General features: G+C 50.4%; 1 protein-coding gene across 2 annotated transcripts in view; it reads left to right on the forward strand.

The window, feature by feature from the left end:
- Positions 1 to 4,527: 4,527 nt before the first annotated feature.
- Positions 4,528 to 19,228, forward strand: part of cacna1fb (calcium channel, voltage-dependent, L type, alpha 1F subunit) — a 45,186-nt gene continuing 30,485 nt past the window's right edge. For both annotated transcript variants that reach the window (XM_036143677.1, XM_036143679.1), the window contains exons 1-11: positions 4,528 to 4,836; positions 9,192 to 9,445; positions 10,384 to 10,484; positions 11,914 to 12,019; positions 12,498 to 12,637; positions 15,536 to 15,690; positions 15,979 to 16,131; positions 17,298 to 17,494; positions 17,576 to 17,679; positions 17,763 to 17,914; positions 19,100 to 19,171. In XM_036143677.1, the coding sequence (XP_035999570.1) occupies positions 4,815 to 4,836; positions 9,192 to 9,445; positions 10,384 to 10,484; positions 11,914 to 12,019; positions 12,498 to 12,637; positions 15,536 to 15,690; positions 15,979 to 16,131; positions 17,298 to 17,494; positions 17,576 to 17,679; positions 17,763 to 17,914; positions 19,100 to 19,171 (1,456 nt within the window). In that variant the 5' untranslated portion in view covers positions 4,528 to 4,814. The remainder of the gene's footprint in view (positions 4,837 to 9,191; positions 9,446 to 10,383; positions 10,485 to 11,913; positions 12,020 to 12,497; positions 12,638 to 15,535; positions 15,691 to 15,978; positions 16,132 to 17,297; positions 17,495 to 17,575; positions 17,680 to 17,762; positions 17,915 to 19,099; positions 19,172 to 19,228) is intronic.

A 19,228-nucleotide genomic window follows, 5' to 3' on the forward strand; every position in this document is an offset into this window, starting at 1 on the left:
ACCCGGTTCTGAAGTCCTCATTAAGACTAAGAACGTAGAGAACATGGACCCGGTTCTGAAGTCTTTCCACTGGCTCCCTGGATCTGGAGGCTCGGTGAAACAACCTCTTTCATTGTGACTGAAACAACAAATGAAAGAATGAACAGAAAGCAGCAAATCCTCTGAGTCCAGCACTCAGGATTATAAACAGCTTAATATAGCAGCTTAGCCTCACACACAGTAACACACAGTAACACACAGTAACACACAGTAACACACAATAACACACAGTAACACACAGTAACACACAATAACACACAATAACACACACAGTAACACACAATAACAAACAATAACACACAGTAACACACAGTAACACACACAGTAACACACACAGTAACACACAGTAACACACAATAACACACAGTAACACACAATAACACACAATAACACACAATAACACACACAGTAACACACAATAACACACAGTAACACACAATAACAAAGAATAACACACAGTAACACACAGTAACACACAATAACACACAGTAACACACACAGTAACACACAGTAACACACAGTAACACACAGTAACACACAATAACACACAATAACACACAGTAACACACAGTAACACACAATAACACACAATAACACAGTAACACACACAGTAACACACAATAACACACAATAACACACAATAACACACGGTAACACACAATAACACAGTAACACACACAGTAACACACAATAACACACAATAACACACAATAACACAGTAACACACACAGTAACACACAATAACACACAATAACACAGTAACACACAATAACCCAGTAACACACAGTAACACACACAGTAACACACAGTAACACACACAGTAACACACAATAACACACAGTAACACACAATAACACACAATAACACACAGTAACACACAATAACAAACAATAACACACAATAACACACACAGTAACACACAATAACACACAATAACACACACAGTAACACACAATAACACACAGTAACACACATAACACACAGTTAACACACAATAAACACACAATAACACACAATAACACACACAGTAACACACAATAACACACAGTAACACACAATAACAAACAATAACACACAGTAACACACACAGTAACACACAATAACACACAGTAACACACAGTAACACACAATAACACACAATAACACACAGTAACACACAGTAACACACACAGTAACACACAATAACACACAGTAACACACAATAACACACAGTAACACACAATAACACACACAGTAACACACACAGTAACACACACAGTAACACACAATAACACACAGTAACACACAATAACACACAATAACACAGTAACACACACAGTAACACACAATAACACACAATAACACACGGTAACACACAGTAACACACACAGTAACACACAATAACAAACAATAACACACAGTAACACACAGTAAAAAAATCACACCCATGGGAACACACAGTAACGGACACAGTAAGGCACAGGCAATAACACACAGTAAACACACAGTAACACAAGACAGTAACAACACGTAACCACACAATAACACACAGGTAACACACACAGTAACACACCAAATAACACACAGTAACTCACAATAAAAACACAAATAACACACAGTAACACCCAGTAACCACACACAGTAACACACAGTACACACACGTAACACCATAGTACCACAGTAACACACCAGTAACACACAAACATAACACAACAGTGAACACAGCACAGTGAAAACACACAAGTAAACACAACAGCAGTAACCACACGTATCACACAGTAACACAGTAACACACACAGTAACACACACAGTAACACACAGTAACACACACAGTAACACACACAGTAACACACAGTAACACACAGTAACACACAGTAACACACACAGTAACACACACAGTACCACACACAGTAACACACACAGTAACACACAGTACACACCGTAACACACACAGTAACACACAGTAACACACACAGTAACACACACATAGGTACACCAGCAGGTAACACACAGTAACACACAGTAACACACACAGTAACACACACAGTAACACACAGTAACACACAATAACACACACGGTAACACACAATAACACACAATAACACATAGTAACACACGGTAACACACAATAACACAGTAACACACACAGTAACACACAATAACACACAGTAACACACGGTAACACACAATAACACAGTAACACACACAGTAACACACAGTAACACACAATAACACACAGTAACCCTCTGAGGATGGAAGTTCTGCGTCCTCAGCTCTTCGTTCCTCCTTTTGTATAAAAGCTGTAAACTTTTACTTTTACGCCGTTTCATAACAGACATCAACCATCAGCCTAGAGGTGTCAAAGGTCATCTCCAGACCTCCTGAGGTCCATCCTCCTGCTGAGAGGAGAACTTCTCAGCAGCCTTCCCAGGAGTGGAGGTCCAGCAGGTTCAGCCCAAGGTTTGAAGACTACAGGATAATGTGGAGGTTAACCAGCACCAGCAGCGGGTCGGTTACCTGACTCCGCCAGATAGATTTGCTCCGCATATCCATCTGGAAACCTTCCGTTGAAGTAATTTTGGGAAGGGGCGAAAATACTGGTTAGCTGATTGGCCTATGTTGGTGATAGACGGGCCAAATAAACCAATCAGATTCGTCGTCGCTCGTAACAGAGCAACGACGAAAACACAACCACAAGCCAAGCTACTCTTGCTGCTGCAGGTAAAGGCTCGTTAGCTCAGCAAAGAAATACTCTGTAATTCTGATAAAACTTGCTCGATAGCCACGCTAACGCTAGTTTCATCAGCTGAAGCCGCCATGTTCTTTAGACTGAACTGACGCGCTTCCCGTTGCGTCACACCTCAACCCGCCTCAAAGCCAACGCTGATTGGACGTTCGTTTGGTGAACGGCTCCAAATTTTCTTTAACGGAGAGTATCCAGACTGATCTGCGAGTGAAACCTTGAAAACTCGCGAGATCAGGATGGTCTCACGAGGCTAGCGGGTCGGTACCAGGACGACCCGACTGCCGCCGCCGTCAGACATGTTGGATTGGCTGAGCGACCAAACGGCGCCCGCAGGAAATGGGACGGGGCCCAGCCGCTGGCGGCCATGTTTGATTCTTCTTCCTCAGCTGGTGGACAGACAACCATCTGCTGTGAGAAGGTGAAGCCTCAGCAGGTCCATGATTGGATGTGTGGCCTTCAGTCCACCTGTCAGGCACGGTGGTGAAGGAATGATGATGTGGGCAGATCTGAGGAGCCAGCTGGCTCCAGGGAACCCTCCGCTGTCTGGAGACGACTATCCAGACTGACTCCTGTAGCAGTCAGGAGCCAACCGGTCCGTTCTCCTCACGCTCCCATGGAACCCTGGACTAGAAGGTCCGCATGGAACCCTGCTCTCCTCACCGGCTCCAGAACATCTGAGGATGGACTAGAAGGTCCGGCTGGTGCAGGCTACGCATCAGAGCCTTTACCCGGTCGCTGCATTGAAGCTCAGTCAGTTGGTCTGGGTCCCTGAGCAGGACCTCTGGCCCTGCTGGCCCCTGGGGGCCAATGGCAGCACGGCGCTCCAAGAGGAACCCAGAACCTCCTGCTGAGAGGTCCTGGTGCTGAAGGAGGTTCTGCTGGATCTGGGCTGTCACGGGTTTGGGTCGGTCCATCGGGTCTCTGATGGTTCTCCTCACCAGGAGCAGGTCTCCTTTCTGCTGCTGCCGGTTCTAATCCCCAGGAAGCCGAGGAGCTGGAGCTCCCTCCGTCTAGAACATCTAGGAACCTCCTGCAGAGGTCAGGTGGACAGGTGTTCACCAACGTTTACCTGCTTTAAAGGATTGAAGCTTCAGGAGATCCAGGATGCCCTCCATGTTCTGCACAGTCCAGCACCCGGTGAGAGGAACCAGCTTCAGGAGCACGACGGCACCGAGGAACGCCGTCACGGTCCAGGAGACGTTTAGGTGCAACCTGAAGTCCTTCAGGAGGTCAGGAGCTGCTTCTCCATGCTGTGGACCTCCTGCTGGTCACAGAGAAGATGCCGTCTGCTCTGGGGGCTCCGCTCCGCTCCTCGCTCCTCGCTCTGGGTCAGCTGCACTCACACGGTTCTGCAAATCTGTTCAACCAGAACTGATTTCTGTGTCATGAGGAACTTTGATCCAGAACCGTCCTCAGGTTCTGGATCAAAGTTCTGGGTCAGCAGCAGGAAGGGAAGTCTCTGCTAGTGAAAGAATTTAGTTTGGTCCAGAACCTGCAGAGAAAGTTCTGCCTGTAAGACTCGGTTCTGTGAGCGATTCTCTCCTCCTCCTCCTCCTCCTCTTCCTCCTCCTCTTCCTCCTCTTCCTCCTCCTCTTCCTCCTCAGGGTGTATCAGAGGTTAAACTCACTGGGCTCAGGTTTTTATTCGCTCTGTGCCTTTAATTCTCCTCCAGCTGCCCCCCCCCCCTCGTGCACGCTCTCGTGCACGCTCTCGTGCACGCTCTCGTGCACGCTCTCGTGCACGCTCACATGAGCCTTTTCCAGTTTAATCCCCATTTGGGAGGCAGAGCGAGGCGGACGGATTAGAGACGCAGCATTCAGGCGGATCGGCGCTCCGCGGCTCCATCTTCTCTCCTCGGCGGCTCGTCCTGCTGCCGGATGGAAATCAGGGGATCAGGAGATCAATGAGGCGACTGGAGGCTGCAGGAGGAGCAGAGGAGGAGCAGAGGAGGACCTGAAGAGGAGGACCTGAAGAGGAGGACCTGAAGAGGAGGACCTGAAGAGGAGGACCTGAAGAGGATGCTCTGCGTCTGGAGCTGAGAAGCAGCGAGATGTACGAGGAGGACAGCAGAAGTAAGAGTTCAGAGTTTACTGAGGAGATCCTGGTGGATCAGAGGAGGTCAGCTGATGATGGGAGCAGAAGCTCCTTCAGAATCAGGAACACTTTAATAATCTCTGGAGAAATTATTTCCTTTTATTCCTTCATGAATTCAAAGGTCTGACATTCTTTATTTTCTATCATTGTTGTGAAGAAACACCTCTGGATGAGTCGGTCCAGGCTGATGTCTCCTCTGATCACCTCAGCCTGCTTCTGGAGGCTTTTCTAGTCTCACTGCAGAACATCTTCTGCAAACTTCATGTTTCACCTTCTTCTGCATAAAAATGTCCAAGACCTGCAACTTTCAGAGGTCCATGTGAGGAGCAGAGCTGCACATGGTCCCAGGTCCAAATATCTCCATCAGCTGACAGAGGCAGATGTTCCTACAGAGGAGATCTATTGATTGTTTGGATGTTAGATGTTGCAGGACAGTCCTGGTCCACATGGAGGTCCTGATGGAGGTCCCTCTGAGAATGGAAGGAGCAGAGAGGTCCTCTTCATCTGAAGGAACCATCTGCTGGTCCAGCCTGGAAGCAGGTCTTCTGCTCCTGGCTGAGGAGCGCTGGCTTTGTCCTCATGGACGTTCCAGAGATGCTCCTCATGGCGTCCTCCCAGGAACCTGGAGGCAGTCAGCTGGACGAGAACCCGATGGGTCAGACTCAGTTCTGCTCGGTGCAGGGTTCTGCTTGATGCAGGGTTCTGCTTGATGCTGGGTTCTGGCCGGGTTTCCGTTTCTTTCTCTGGTACGAGGTTCACGGTGGAGCCGCGGGGTCGATGCTGTTCTGGTGGCCTCATGGAGCGGGGCAAGCCTCAGAACCTCAGACTGGGCCGAGGTGTGGTACCAGGGTGTGGTACCGAGGTGTGGGCGGGGCCACCACAGGCGGCTCAGTTTGATCCTGATGGAGGCTCCTCCTCCCTGGAGATGCTGTCTGGTTGTCATGGAGAGGCGGCTGGTGTGATCGGATCAGCGCCACAGAATTAATCCTCCTATTGTTCTCCCTGTGAAGATAATCGGTGGCTGAAGATCAGGAGACTCAGAAGTTCTGAGGAGGGAGAGGACTGCAGGAGCTTTGACGACCTTTCAGCTGAAGGGAAGCAGCTTTATAAGTCTCACCTGTCCACCTCACCTGTCCACCTCACCTGTCCATCTCACATGTCCATCTCACCTGTTCATCTCACCTGTCCACTTCACCTGTCCATCTCACCTGTTCATCTCACCTGTCCACCTCACCTGTCCATCTCACCTGTTCATCTCACCTGTCCACCTCACCTGTCCATGGGTTCTGATCCGCTCAGCGGTCCTGCAGGAGGCTCCATGAGGAGTTCAGAACCAAAGTTCAGAACCAGAGCGCCGATGGCCAAAAGGTTCTGGACTTACGGCTCCATCGATGTTCCAGACTCTAACTGCGGTCCTTAGAAATGGACCCAAGGAGCTGGTCCAGGTGTTCCTTAGGGAGGAGAACGCTGCAGAGAGATAGACAGGTGAGGAGGTCCACCTGGTCAGGAGGAACTTCTGGACTCACCTGTGTAGATGTTCACAGGAACGTGTTAAATCAGGATGGACAGACGGAGATGGCGGTAGTGACAGGAACCCTTCAGGCCCAAAGGAACACGTAGAACCGCTCTGTGACCCGGTTCAGTTCCCTTCAGGTTCCACGGCTGCTTCTCAGGTTTTAGCCTGAAGGCAAATGTTCTCTGCGTTAGATACTGACTACTAATAAGGAGCTCACACAACCCCGTCTGTACTGTTCCTTCACGGCGCCGTATGTGTGTCAGCCTGAAGTCCAGCAGAACCCGGCTTGTCTGGACCTGCAGGATGTTCCACAGGAATATTCTGCAGAACCAGTTTCTGACCTCAGTTCATCCTGGGAAGGTTCTCCTCAGAGATGCAGTCGCGTTCTGCAGGGAAGACGTTCTGCTTGGTTCTGGTTGGTTCTGGTGAAGCGGACTCTGCTGCGGCGGCGTTCCCGCTTTAAGAGGCTCAGCGTTGACCTGCAGCTGTGGGAACATCTGTCTGCGGCGGCTGGTCCGCTCACACAGCCTGTCTCCCTCTGCAGCTTTTCACAGCTGACTGATGCTTCTGCACATTTGAGGTTCCCCTCAGGCTCCGGTTGTTCTGCTGGTTCTGCTTTCAGGAGAAAAGCTGTGATGGAGAACAGTTTCAGGTTTTCATCATGTGACCAGCTGAGATGTTCTGAGCGTTTGTTAGCGGTCAAAACCTCTTTTCTGGTTCTACAAATGTGTCCCAGAGCAGCTGAGGGGTTCTTCTGGCTCAGGGTCAGCGCTGTGGAACATCAGCTGGAGCTCTGATGGTCTACAGGGGAGCATGAAGACCACAGAGAGGCCTTCAGGCTGAGGCCTCTGATGGTCTGCAGGGGTGCATGAAGACCACAGAGAGGTCTTCATGCTGAGACCACCTCTGATGGTCTGCAGGGGTGCAGACCATCAGAGGTGGTCTCAGCCTGAAGACCACAGAGAGGCCTTCAGGCTGAGGCCACGGCCCCAACACGATGGACGCTCCAGCAGGCAGCTCCATCTTCAGTAGCTGGACTGTGAGGAGACGTGTCCTTCAGGGTCCTGCTCCAACACACCTGCATTATTCCCTCAGTGTAAAAACATGCAGGAGAACGCACCTGCAGCACCAGAACTCAGGTGTGGTCGCCGTGAGAAGGTGAGGTTCAGCACGGTGAGGCTGCTGGTCCTCAGCAGAACTCCTGATCCTGGCTGCTTGGTTGGACCTCAGAGTTCCTGTTTTCCACCCTGACAGTGAACGCATCACCTCGCTGCTTCTCTACCTGCCTCAGAGCAGCAGCTGGACAGCAGCAAAGCATTCTGGGAAACGGCAGCGCATAGAGAGAAGGTCGAACCTGTTCCTGCCCAGCCATGCTTTAGACGGCCTGATGGTGGCGCTGTGACGGCTGGAGCTGAGGTCCTCACAGGGATGCAGAAACAGGCGGTGTGTGTCCTCAGGATTTAACACAGAAATCACGTCCTAGATCCGCCACGGACACACAGATCTAGGTCACAGCTGTTCCCGACAGCACGCCGAACCCCTCCTCTTCCTCAGCTGCTTCCTCCTGTCTGACCTTGGAGGAGGACACAGAGGAGCATCCGCACAGAACCAGCGCCTGCAACCCGGGTCCGGATGCTCTGGGTCCACATGCAGCCGACTGGACCCGTTTATGTAGAACCGAGTCAGTCAGAACCGAGTGTTTACAGCTGGACGGAGCATCGGCTGCTGCTGCTGCACTCAGAGCTGTGCCATGAAGTCCGTTAGAGGAGAGGTTCTGATTGTGAGACCGGTTCTGCTGCTAAAACATCCAGAAGTTCTGGGTCTAAAACAAACACCTAAAGGGAGCCATTCAGGCTGCTTGGGGGTATTTTCATTCTAAATGCTCCCAAGGGTTCTGTTAGGTTCTAGAGTTCTGGGGTTCTGTTAGGTTCTGAGTCCTGGGGTTCTGTTAGGTTCTAGAGTCCTGGGGTTCTGGGTTCTAGAGTTTTGGGTTCTAGTGCTCTGTTCCTATCTAAAGTTGTTGTTGGAGCACAAAGGTGGTTCTGCACAGGTCACTGGGGATCACTGTTGTCCCAGCAGGGTCCGGCCTTTGGTTCTGTTGGGCCTGATGGAGGTTCTGTAAGGTGGACCGCTGCCAGGAACTTTGGGTTCTACCTTCTCAGGCTCGTGGAGGTACTGGGTGAGGTGGAGTTCCTCCAGGTCAGTACCTGAGCAAACAGGAAGTGGACCCGGTCTCCTGCCTGATGTGAACCCAAAGAACCGGCGCTTTGAACCGGACCGGCTTCAATGTGGATCCGAACGCTCCGACGGTTCAGGAGAGCAAACCTGGACTCATCTGTTTTAGAAATTTAAATCGTACGTTCCAGAAGTGTGCCTTCTGTGTAGCCCGTCCCTCAGGGAGCAGCTTCCAGCGCCGGGAGCGTTCTGGCTCCAGGTTCTGGGCCCAGGTTCTGGCTCCAGGTTCTGGCTCCAGGTTCTGGGCCCAGGTTCTGGCTCCAGGTTCCGGCTCCAGGTTCTGGCTCCAGGTTCCGGCTCCAGGTTCTGGGCCCAGGTTCTGGCTCCAGGTTCTGGCTCTGATAGTGGTAGTGTGTGGCAGCCGGACCGGGTTCAGCCTTCTGAGAACAGAAACGCGCTGCTGTAGCCACCAGGCGCTCTCCCCCAGGCTACCGATGCATCAGGACGCATTTCCTGTTCCTGTTAAACGTTTCTGGGTCAGAACAGCCGGACTGGAACCACAGAACCACCCAGAGAGGTTCTGCTGCTCCACTCAGGTGAACGGGTTCTGCTCAGCGCCTCTGTGTCTGTGTGTGTCTGCAGGTAGCGCCCGCAACGGCTACACCACATCAGTGGATGGAGAGGAGGGAGGAGAGGGGGAGGAGGAGGAGGGTGGAGAGGCGGATGGAGGGGGAGGAGGAAGAGAGGAGGAGGAGGAGGAGAGGGATGCAGAGTGGGACGAAGAGCTGGATGGAGGAGATGAAGGAGGCGTGAGGATGACGAGGACCGACACGCTGCACTCCACCACCAGTTCCACTGGAACACAGAGAAGAAGAGGACAACACGCCAAGAAACAAGTGAGAACACGCTAAGATCAGCTGATGAAACACGCTAAGATCAGCTGATGAAACACGCTAAGATCAGCTGAGAGAACACGCTAAGATCAGCTGAGAGAACACGCTAAGATCAGCTGAGAGAACACGCTAAGATCAGCTGAGAGAACACGCTAAGATCAGCTGAGAGAACACGCTAAGATCAGCTAAGAGAACACGCTAAGATCAGCTAAGAGAACACGCTAAGATCAGCTGATGGAACACGCTAAGATCAGATGAGAGAACACGCTAAGATCAGCTGAGAGAACACGCTAAGATCAGCTGAGAGAACACGCTAAGATCAGATGAGAGAACACGCTAAGATCAACTGAGAGAACACGCTAAGAGCAGCTGAGAGAACACGCTAAGATCAGATGAGAGAACACGCTAAGAGCAGCTGAGAGAACACGCTAAGATCAGCTGAGAGAACACGCTAATATCAGATCAGAGAACACGCTAAGATCAACTGAGAGAACATGCTAAGATCAGCTGAGAGAACACGCTAAGATCAGCTGAGAGAACACGGAAAGATCAGCTGAGAGAACACGCTAAGATCAGCTGAGAGAACACGCTAAGATCAGCTGATGGAACACGCTAAGATCAGCTGAGAGAACATGCTAAGATCAGCTGATGGAACACATTAAGATCAGCTAAGAGAGCATGCTAAGATCAGATGAGAGAACACGCTAAGATCAGCTGATGGAACACGCTAAGATCAGCTGAGAGAACACGCTAAGAGCAGCTGAGAGAACACGCTAAGATCAGCTGATGGAACACGATAAGATCAGCTGAGAGAACACGCTAATAGCGTGTTTCTTTGTTCCAAGGATCCTTTCTGGGCCACATCTTAGCCGTTTGTTACCGTAACAACGTTGTTGCTATGGAAACCGATGATGTAACGATGATGTCACCTTCCTCCTCAGGTGCAGGGCAGCAACCAGGTGCAGCGAGCTCCACGAGCGTTGTACTGTCTGAAACTCAACAACCCAATCAGACGCGCCGCTCTTCATATCGTGGAGTGGAAGTATCCTTTGGCCAATCAGCAGCCAGGAAAGTTTATTTATAAAAACAAAGCCCCGCCCCTTCCAGTTTGGACCATGCTTTCCTTTCATGAACCCACAAAGGTCCTTTCTCTTTATGGGATGAAGTTCGCTGTGTAAACGAATGAATGAAATAATTAATTAGTTAATGAATTAACTAATTAATTAACAGCTGTGTAAACGAATTAATGAAATAATTAATTAGTTAATCAATTAATTAATTACGGGGCCAGATTTACATTTTCAAATTATGATTGACTTTCTTTCTCCGTGCATGTTCTTCATACTTTAGATGTTTAGAACCGGTTCTGGAAGATGTTCCTGCTGAGGAAGGCTAACCGACCCAAATAAAAAACAAAACATTTTAATAAAATAAAATAGTTATTTTTAATTGATCAGTTTATTACTGCTACATCATCATCTGATTGGTTCACCTGCACAGTGACTCGGCTCTTCAGGGCCATGGTGCTAGCTTGGCCATGAAGTACAAACATTCATGAAATAATAATGATTTAAATAAAAATCTTTATGTTTGATTTATTTTTATTATTTTTAAGCTAAAAATAGAATAGTTAGTTTGATCCATGCATTTCAAGATGTACTAAAGTGTTCAGATGTATAAACATCAATTCAGGGACTTTTCTACTGACTTGAATTTTGGCACCTTTAGCCTTCCGTACCTGCTGCAGTCCAGCTCGCTCATATTTGAGGGTTCTGCTTGTGTGACCTGTGTAGAACCGAAGGTGGGCTGAACCTGCGGTTTGAGGCGTGCTGCTCAGCTGGCAGCAGCGGTACCCAAAGTGTTCTGACCCAGAGCAGAGGGACAGATTGGAGCCGCCTGCTTTCTCCCTCTGCCTGTAGCAAACTGAGCATTTCATGCTTTACTGGAGCGGCTAAATGAGCTCAACGTCAGCAGCCAAACCACCCAGCGTTCTGGGGAAACGCGGAACACACAGAATGTTCTGTCTTCAGTGGTTCCTGTAGCAGACCTGAGCTCCAACAGAACCTTCAGTTTGTCCAGAACCATCCAGAGGTGAACCTGAAATGTTCTATACAAATCCCTGTGCTCTGATTGGACAGAAAACAGGAAGTCCTCTGGCAGAGGCAGACAGAAATAGCTGCAAATGGATGAAAAATGTTTTGAATCTGGAAATTTCCCCGGGTCAGAACCATCATGTCACTCTAAGCTGAACGTTCTGGGGGAAAATCCTCCAATTTAAAGTATGATTGTGGAAAACAGAATGAAATGAATCAAAATGAATCAAAATGAAGAAGTGGGTCACTTAAGCCAACGTTCTGTGACCCATTTACACTTTGAACGATGGGATCTCAGTCCTGTCTGTGGGGGGAGGTTCCCTAAAGGTTCTGACAGAACGTCCTTCGTGTTTTCCTTCCTGAGCTTCCTGAACTCAGACCGTTCGACATCTTCATCCTGCTGGCCATCTTTGCTAACTGCGTGGCTCTGGGAGTCTCCAAACCGTTTCCTGAAGATGACTCCAACTCCACCAACCATGACCTGGTGAGCTGAGCCGCGGGCCGGGTGCGCGCCCAGAGGAGAGCTGCTCCCAGCCCGACTTCATTGTGAAGGCCTGACCTCCAGAATAAAGCTGCAGGCTGTTGTCGGCTGCAGTTGTGGAGGCAGCGGTCCAGGATAAACGCTGGAGCTGCAGGAGATTGACAGATCTCTGATCAGTTCTGAGGACTTTCTGCTCGGCTGGCCAGCTCTCTCTCTCTGCTCTCTGAGTCGGTGTCGCTCCACCCTCGTTTACGGAGGCACTGAGCTCGTTGTTCATGCAGTCACTTCCTGTTGGAGTGATGCCTGCGCCTCGCTCCCAGCTGCAGAGTCCAGGCCTCTGAAACTGAGCGTTCATTAGTCCTTCCACCCACTGAGCACAAGTCATCTTAACATCCAGCCTTCATACCTTCAGCTCCAGCTACACCTCCTGCCCATGTCCTCCTTTCTGTCCACTTTTAATGGACCTTGTTCTGTGTTTCAGGAACAAGTGGAGTACGTCTTCCTCATCATCTTCACCATAGAGACCTTCCTGAAGATCCTGGCCTACGGTCTGGTGATGCACCCCAGCTCCTACATCCGCAACGGCTGGAACCTTCTGGACTTTGTCATCGTCATTGTCGGGTAGGACCTCTGGTTCTGTTTCCCAGGTTCTGTCCCGTGTTAACCACAAACCTCAGCAGGTTTTATTTGTCAGACCGACATGGAGCCGCTTAGAAACCTGAAGAGGAAGAACATTATTTAGAAGTTTAGCAGGCATCTGCTTTCAGCCACGTTCCTCTGAGACCCTGAAGATCTCCGTCCAGCAGCAGCTGCTCTGGTTCTGGCCTCAGAGGTCCACCCTGAACATGCAGCTGATTCAGAAGGCTTAGGATGTCCTAGTCAAAGCACAGACATACATGCAACTGAGAAGCTAAGCCGGTGCTTCTTCAATATTTTGTCACCTTTCCAAAGTCAGCCTCCATCAGATCCTCCAGGTTGGTGAGAAAGTTTCCTCTCTAAGGAAACCCAGCAGGTTGCATCAAGTCTCTCCAAGCAGCATTCACTCCTCCTGAAAGAGCGTAGAGCCACAGTGGACAGTCGTCTGCATTGTTGATGGCTTTGCAGCAATCCCTCATACTGAGCATGCATGAAGCGACAGTGGAGAGGAAAACTCCCCTTTAACAGGGAGGAGAACCTCCAGCAGAACCAGAACCAGGCTCAGTGTGAACGCTCATCTGCCTCCACCCACTGGGGCTTAGAGAAGACAGAGCAGAGACACAGAAAGCACAGAAGCTCACATTGACCCAGGAGTACTTTCTATGTTAGAGAAGACAGAGCAGAGACACAGAAAGCTCAGAAGCTCACATTGACCCAGGAGTACTTTCTATGTTAGATGGTAATAGAGGATGATCTGCCTCCCCTGATGATGTCACAGCTAACAGAACGCCAGACCAGGTGTACCTTCTATGAAGAGAAAAATGACAGAGAACAAAAAGTTAAAAGCTGAAATAACAACAAACAATGCAGATTGGAGAGCAGTAGGAGAATTCAGCAGAGAGAGAGAAATAGACCCTGATGTCCTCCAGCAGCCTAAGCCTATAGCAGCATAACTATAGAGGTAGCTCAGGGTAACATGAGCCACTCTGACTAGAAGCTTTGTCACAAAGGAAAGTTTTAAGATTAGTCTTAAAAGTAGACGGGGTGTCTGCCTCACGGACCAAAACTGGGAGTTGGTTCCACAGGAGAGGAGCCTGATAGCTAAAGGATCTGCCTCCCATTCTACTTTTAGAGACTCTAGGAACCACCAGCAGACCTGCAGTCTGAGAGCGAAGTGCTCTGTTAGGAACATACGGGGTAATCAGAGCTCTGATATATGATGGAGCTTGATTATTAAGGGCTTTATACGTTAGAAGAAGAATTTTAAATTCTATTCTTGATTTAACAGGAAGCCAATGAAGGGAAGCTAAAATTGGAGAAATATGATCCCTCTTGTTGATTTTCATCAGAACTCTTGCTGCAGCATTTTGGATCAGCTGAAGACTTTGAACTGCATTTTGTGGAATTCCTGATAGTAAAGAATTACAATAGTCCAGCCTTGAAGTAACAAATGCATGGACCAGTTTTTCAGCATCACTCCTGGACAGAATGTTTCTGATTTTGGCGATATTCCTGAGATGAAAAAAGGAAACTCTGGAAACCTGTTTAATATGGGATTTAAATGACATGTCTTGGTCAAAAATAACACCAAGATTTTTAACTTTATTACCAGAGGCCAGGTTAATGCCATCCAGATGGTTTTGCTGTCACAACCATCTAATAAAGTGTGTTTTAGTTTCAGGAGGAGTGAACAGGTTTGTAACGCTGAAGGAGACTCTGAGGAACGATGGACCTCATAAATGAAGTCAAGTTTGGTTTATCTGCAGAACATTTCAGCAGCGAGGCGTTTAAATTGTTTTACATCATGAAAACATGATAAACTCATGGAAACAGTCTGTGGTTGTGAGACCAGAACAAACATTAAATTATATCAGGTGAAAACATGAATAAACATCAACATGTTGGTCAGAGTTCCTGTTATTAAGGCTGAAAGCAGCTCAGAACAGGTTCTCAGTCTGATTTAAAGGAACTCAGAGTTTCTGCTGATTCACAGTTTTCTGGGAGTTTGTTCCAGATCAGAGGAGGAAAGGAACTAAATGCTGCTTCTCCATGTCTGGTTCTGGTTCTGGTTCTGGTTCTGCAGAGCAGGCTGGAGCCAGAAGACCTGTAAAGGGGAAGCAGCTGCTGGTGGTGCTCTGGTCTCCTGCTGCAGACCAGGAGCTGCGTCTCTGTGCTGGTCGTGTCCTCGCTGCAGGACAGGAGACATGAGTGGACGTCCTCAGAGCAACGATGACGCTGCTGATGATGAGGCCTGCTGTCATGCTTCGCTGCTTCACACACGGCGGAGGATCTTCAGGACTTCTGCTTGTCCTCTGAGACAGAAATCATCTGCTCAGGAGAAGGTCTGGGAGGGTGGACGTGTGACTGAGGCACACCTGAGGGCAGGTGACCCGCTGTCCTCGCTCTAAATCACTTCTGAAGCTCCGCCCCTGGTGCCTTCTCTGTGCAGACTGGACTCTCTGATGTTCTGGGACAGGAGGTCCACAGATGGACCAAAGCTTTGCTCTTCTGATCTGTGGTGGTGTTCTGAGGGGAGGTTCTGTGTTGGGTGGTCCGGTTCTGAGCCACAGATAAGGAGAGGACCTCCACTGTGGTGCTGGACTGCTGCCCAGGACCAGGAGGAGAAGGTTTCTCCTCCTGGTCCTGGGACCTCCACCAACGGCTCACACAGAAGGCTGGCATGGGGTTGCAGGTTGCAGGGTGTGGTCTTCTGGTGCTGTGGGACCTCCAAGGTGGCTAAACCTTCCTCCTGTTTGCAGGAACGTTTGAGTCTGTTGTGAGGAACACAAACATGAACCTCCGTCCTGGTTTGGTCTTAGATCAGCTGAAGCCACACCTTCAGGAACCAAACCGCCGTTTCTTCTTCTGCGTCTCTTTGTGCAGGTTGTTCAGCGTCGTCCTGGAGACCATGACCCACAAGTCCAGCGGGGAGCAGGCGACCACCCACCACATGCCAGGGAAGCCTGGAGGGCTGGACGTCAAAGCCCTGAGAGCCTTCAGGGTGCTGCGGCCCCTCAGGCTGGTCTCTGGAGTCCCCAGTGAGTTGGCCGGGCTCAACATCTGGATGCTGGGCTCAACATCTGGATGCCGGGCTCAACATCTGGATGCCGGGCTCAACATCTGGATGCCGGGCTCAACATCTGGATGCTGGGCTCAACATCTGGATGCCGGGCTCAACATCTGGATGCCGGGCTCAACATCCGGATGCTGGACTCAACATCTGGATGCCGGGCTCAACATCTGGATGCTGGACTCAACATCTGGATGCCGGGCTCAACATCTGGATGCCGGGCTCCTGCATGTGCTCAGCTCTGTCTGTCCGTCAGGTTTGCAGATCGTCTTGAACTCCATCATGAAGGCCATGGTTCCTCTGCTTCACATCGCCCTGCTGGTTCTCTTCGTCATCATCATCTACGCCATCATCGGCCTGGAGCTCTTCATCGGACGCATGCATCGGACCTGCTACTACATGGGGACAGGTACCGTCACCCCGGCAACGGTCCGACCACATCTGGAGTTATTCACATCCCAGGAGCCAAGATGTTAGGATGCTGAGAAGATAAAGACCCTCCAGGTCATTCCTACTCTGGCCACTTAAAGGGCCGGTTGCTCCTGTATAGATGAAACTTTTGATTTCATAATTTCATTCCAGTTCATATAAAAATGTAAAGAAATGCACAGTAACCTAAAAGTAGCCCCTTAGGCCCAGATTGTGGTAAACTGCTTGTACTTGTGGTCTGACGACCTCCAAAGTGCTTCACACCCTGCCGGTGGTGAGCTCTGCTAGCAGCCACAGCTGCCCTGGGGCGGACTGATGGAGGCTGGGCTGCCGTACACCGGCGCCACCAGACCTCTGACCACCGCCAGCAGGTGTCTCGCTCAAGGAGACAACGACAGAGACAGTCAGAGCGGGAATCGAACCGGCAACCCGCCAATTGCAGGACGAACTCTCTAACTTCTGCGCCATTTACACTTTAAACTCATTATTCTGCATCACTTCTCTTTTTGGACATTTCTGGGTTTTAATGTGTTGTGGGGAACAGGATGCTGTTACTACACAGTTAAAATAATCAACATTTATTACAGCAGGCTCACTTTTAGCCACTTTATACACTTAAAAGGATTTATGTCTCTACTTCATGACATGATCTGCCTTTTTAGGCTCTGGAGGGCCGCATAAAATCCCTTGATGGGCCGTTTTCGGCCCGCGGGCCTTGGGTTTGACACGTGCTTTAGACCAGGGGTTCTCAAACCTTCGTGGCCATGGAGCCCTTTATATTCCTCATGCTGATTCATTTTTAATCAGCCTTTTGTGCTGTTAAGTACATTAGCAATTATGTATGTTTTAAATCCATCCATCCATTTTCTGACCCACTTAATCCCTCATGGGGTCGCGGGGGTTGCTGGTTCCAATCCCAGCGTTCACTGGGCGAGAGGCAGGGTTCACCTGGACAGGTAGCCAGTCTGTCCTGGTTCTGGCTAAGTTCTAGCTCTTAGTGAAGACTCCATCTACAGTGCAGGAGGTTGACTTTATCTTCAGTGGAGCAGAGATCCGTTCCCTCTTCTCTGCCTCTGATCTCCAGGGACCTGCTGCTCCTCCTGGTTTCTGCAGGACGCTTCTTCTCATCGTTGTTCTTGTGTCCAGATAATTACGTGGAGGACGAACCGGTGCCCTGCGCCTTCGCCGGACACGGCCGTCAGTGCGCCGTCAACGGGTCCGAGTGTCGGGGGAGGTGGGACGGCCCCAACGGTGGAATCACCAACTTTGATAACTTCTTCTTCGCCATGCTGACGGTGTTCCAGTGCATCACGATGGAGGGATGGACCGACGTCCTGTACTGGGTGAGAGCTCGCCTCCTCTGCCGTCCTCAGAGGCGTGTCCATGTCCTCATGGTCCCTCTGGGTCCTCCGGTCTCTCTGCAGATGAACGACGCCATCGGCTTCGAGCTGCCCTGGGTTTATTTCGTCAGTTTGGTGATTTTCGGCTCCTTCTTTGTCCTGAACCTGGTTCTGGGAGTCCTGAGCGGGTCGGTTCTTCCTTTGGAATGAAAGCGGTTCTGATGGTGGAAGCAGAGCTGCTCTCTGACTCAATGCTGTGTGGATGTTTCAGAGAGTTCAGTAAGGAGAGGGAGAAGGCCAAGGCTCGGGGAGACTTCCAGAAGCTGCGGGAGAAGCAGCAGATGGAGGAGGACCTGTGCGGCTACATGGACTGGATCACCCAGGCGGAGGACATGGACGAACTGGACGAGGACGGAAACCCAAGTAGGTCCGACTCACCGCTGGGTTCCTTCCCCTCAGGTTTCATCCTCAGCAGCGTGGCCTCCTGCAGCGGTGAGGAGGTTCTGATCCCCCTGGTGATGGAGATAATCCAGACCCGGGAGAATCCGTGGCTCAGCCCTGAGCCTCCGCGGCTCAGATTAAGGATTTTCTCTGGATCAAAGCAGAGAGCTGCTCTACAAATGAAATCCTGCTGCAGAATCAGGTCATGTGAAAGTGCTTTAGCATCAGAACCCAGAGCCGGCCATCAGCGAGCGCTCAGAGCGCTCAGATCATCCAGAACCAGAACACCAACAGCAAATCATGACTGGACGTCAGTGAGGCGCGTCACCATGAAACCCCGTGGCGTAGCTGCACCTGCCTGGCCTGGCCCGCTACCTGGACGTACGCTGACACCCCGACCTGTCAGGCTGGAAGCAGCCGGCAGTCAGAACCAATCAGAGAACTGCAGGTGTGATCAGAACCAATCAGAGAACTGCAGCCGGTAGTCAGAACCAATCAGAGAACTGCAGCCGGCAGTCAGAACCAATCAGAGAACTGCAGGTGTGATCAGAACCAATCAGAGAACTGCAGGTGTGATCAGAACCAATCAGAGAACTGCAGCCGGTAGTCAGAACCAATCAGAGAACTGCAGGTGTGATCAGAACCAATCAGAGAACTGCAGGTGTGATCAGAACCAATCAGAGAACTGCAGGTGTGATCAGAACCAATCAGAGAACTGCAGTCGGTAGTCAGAACCAATCAGAGAACTGCAGGTGTGATAAAGCTGCCAGCAACACGGCAGGTGTTGAGCTTTTAACTCCTTCGCTCCCTAGCAGCCGCCATCTTGGCTGTTACAGAGAAGCCCTGCTGCATCATGGGTAAAGAGTGACGCATCGTGAACTCCTGCGTCCCGCGCTGTGATTGGTCCGGCAGGTTTTAGACGGAGCGTCTGAGCAGATGGAGTCAGTCAGGTTCCCTCACCGCGCTCCAGCATCTCCTCAACCAGGAGGAGGAGGAGGAGGAGGAGGAGGAGGAGGAGGAGGAGAAAGAGGAGGAGGAGGAAGAGGAGGAGGAGGAGGAAGAGGAGGAGGAGGAGGAGGAGGAGGAGGAGGAGGAGCAGCAGCAGTCCTACCTGCTGCAGCGGCGGCGTTCATTCTGACGCGTCTCTTTCCTCCCTGCGTGTCTCAGGGCCGTCTCTGGGGGATCTGTCTGATAAGAAGAGGAAGTTTGGATGGTTCAGCCACTCCAACGATACCCACGGTGAGTCGGTTCCTCCTGAAGGAACCAGAACCCACCTGTGGAGAATCATCTTAACGC

The sequence above is a fragment of the Fundulus heteroclitus genome, chromosome 1 (genome assembly GCF_011125445.2).
Source record: "Fundulus heteroclitus isolate FHET01 chromosome 1, MU-UCD_Fhet_4.1, whole genome shotgun sequence".
Taxonomy (NCBI): Eukaryota; Metazoa; Chordata; class Actinopteri; order Cyprinodontiformes; family Fundulidae; genus Fundulus; species Fundulus heteroclitus.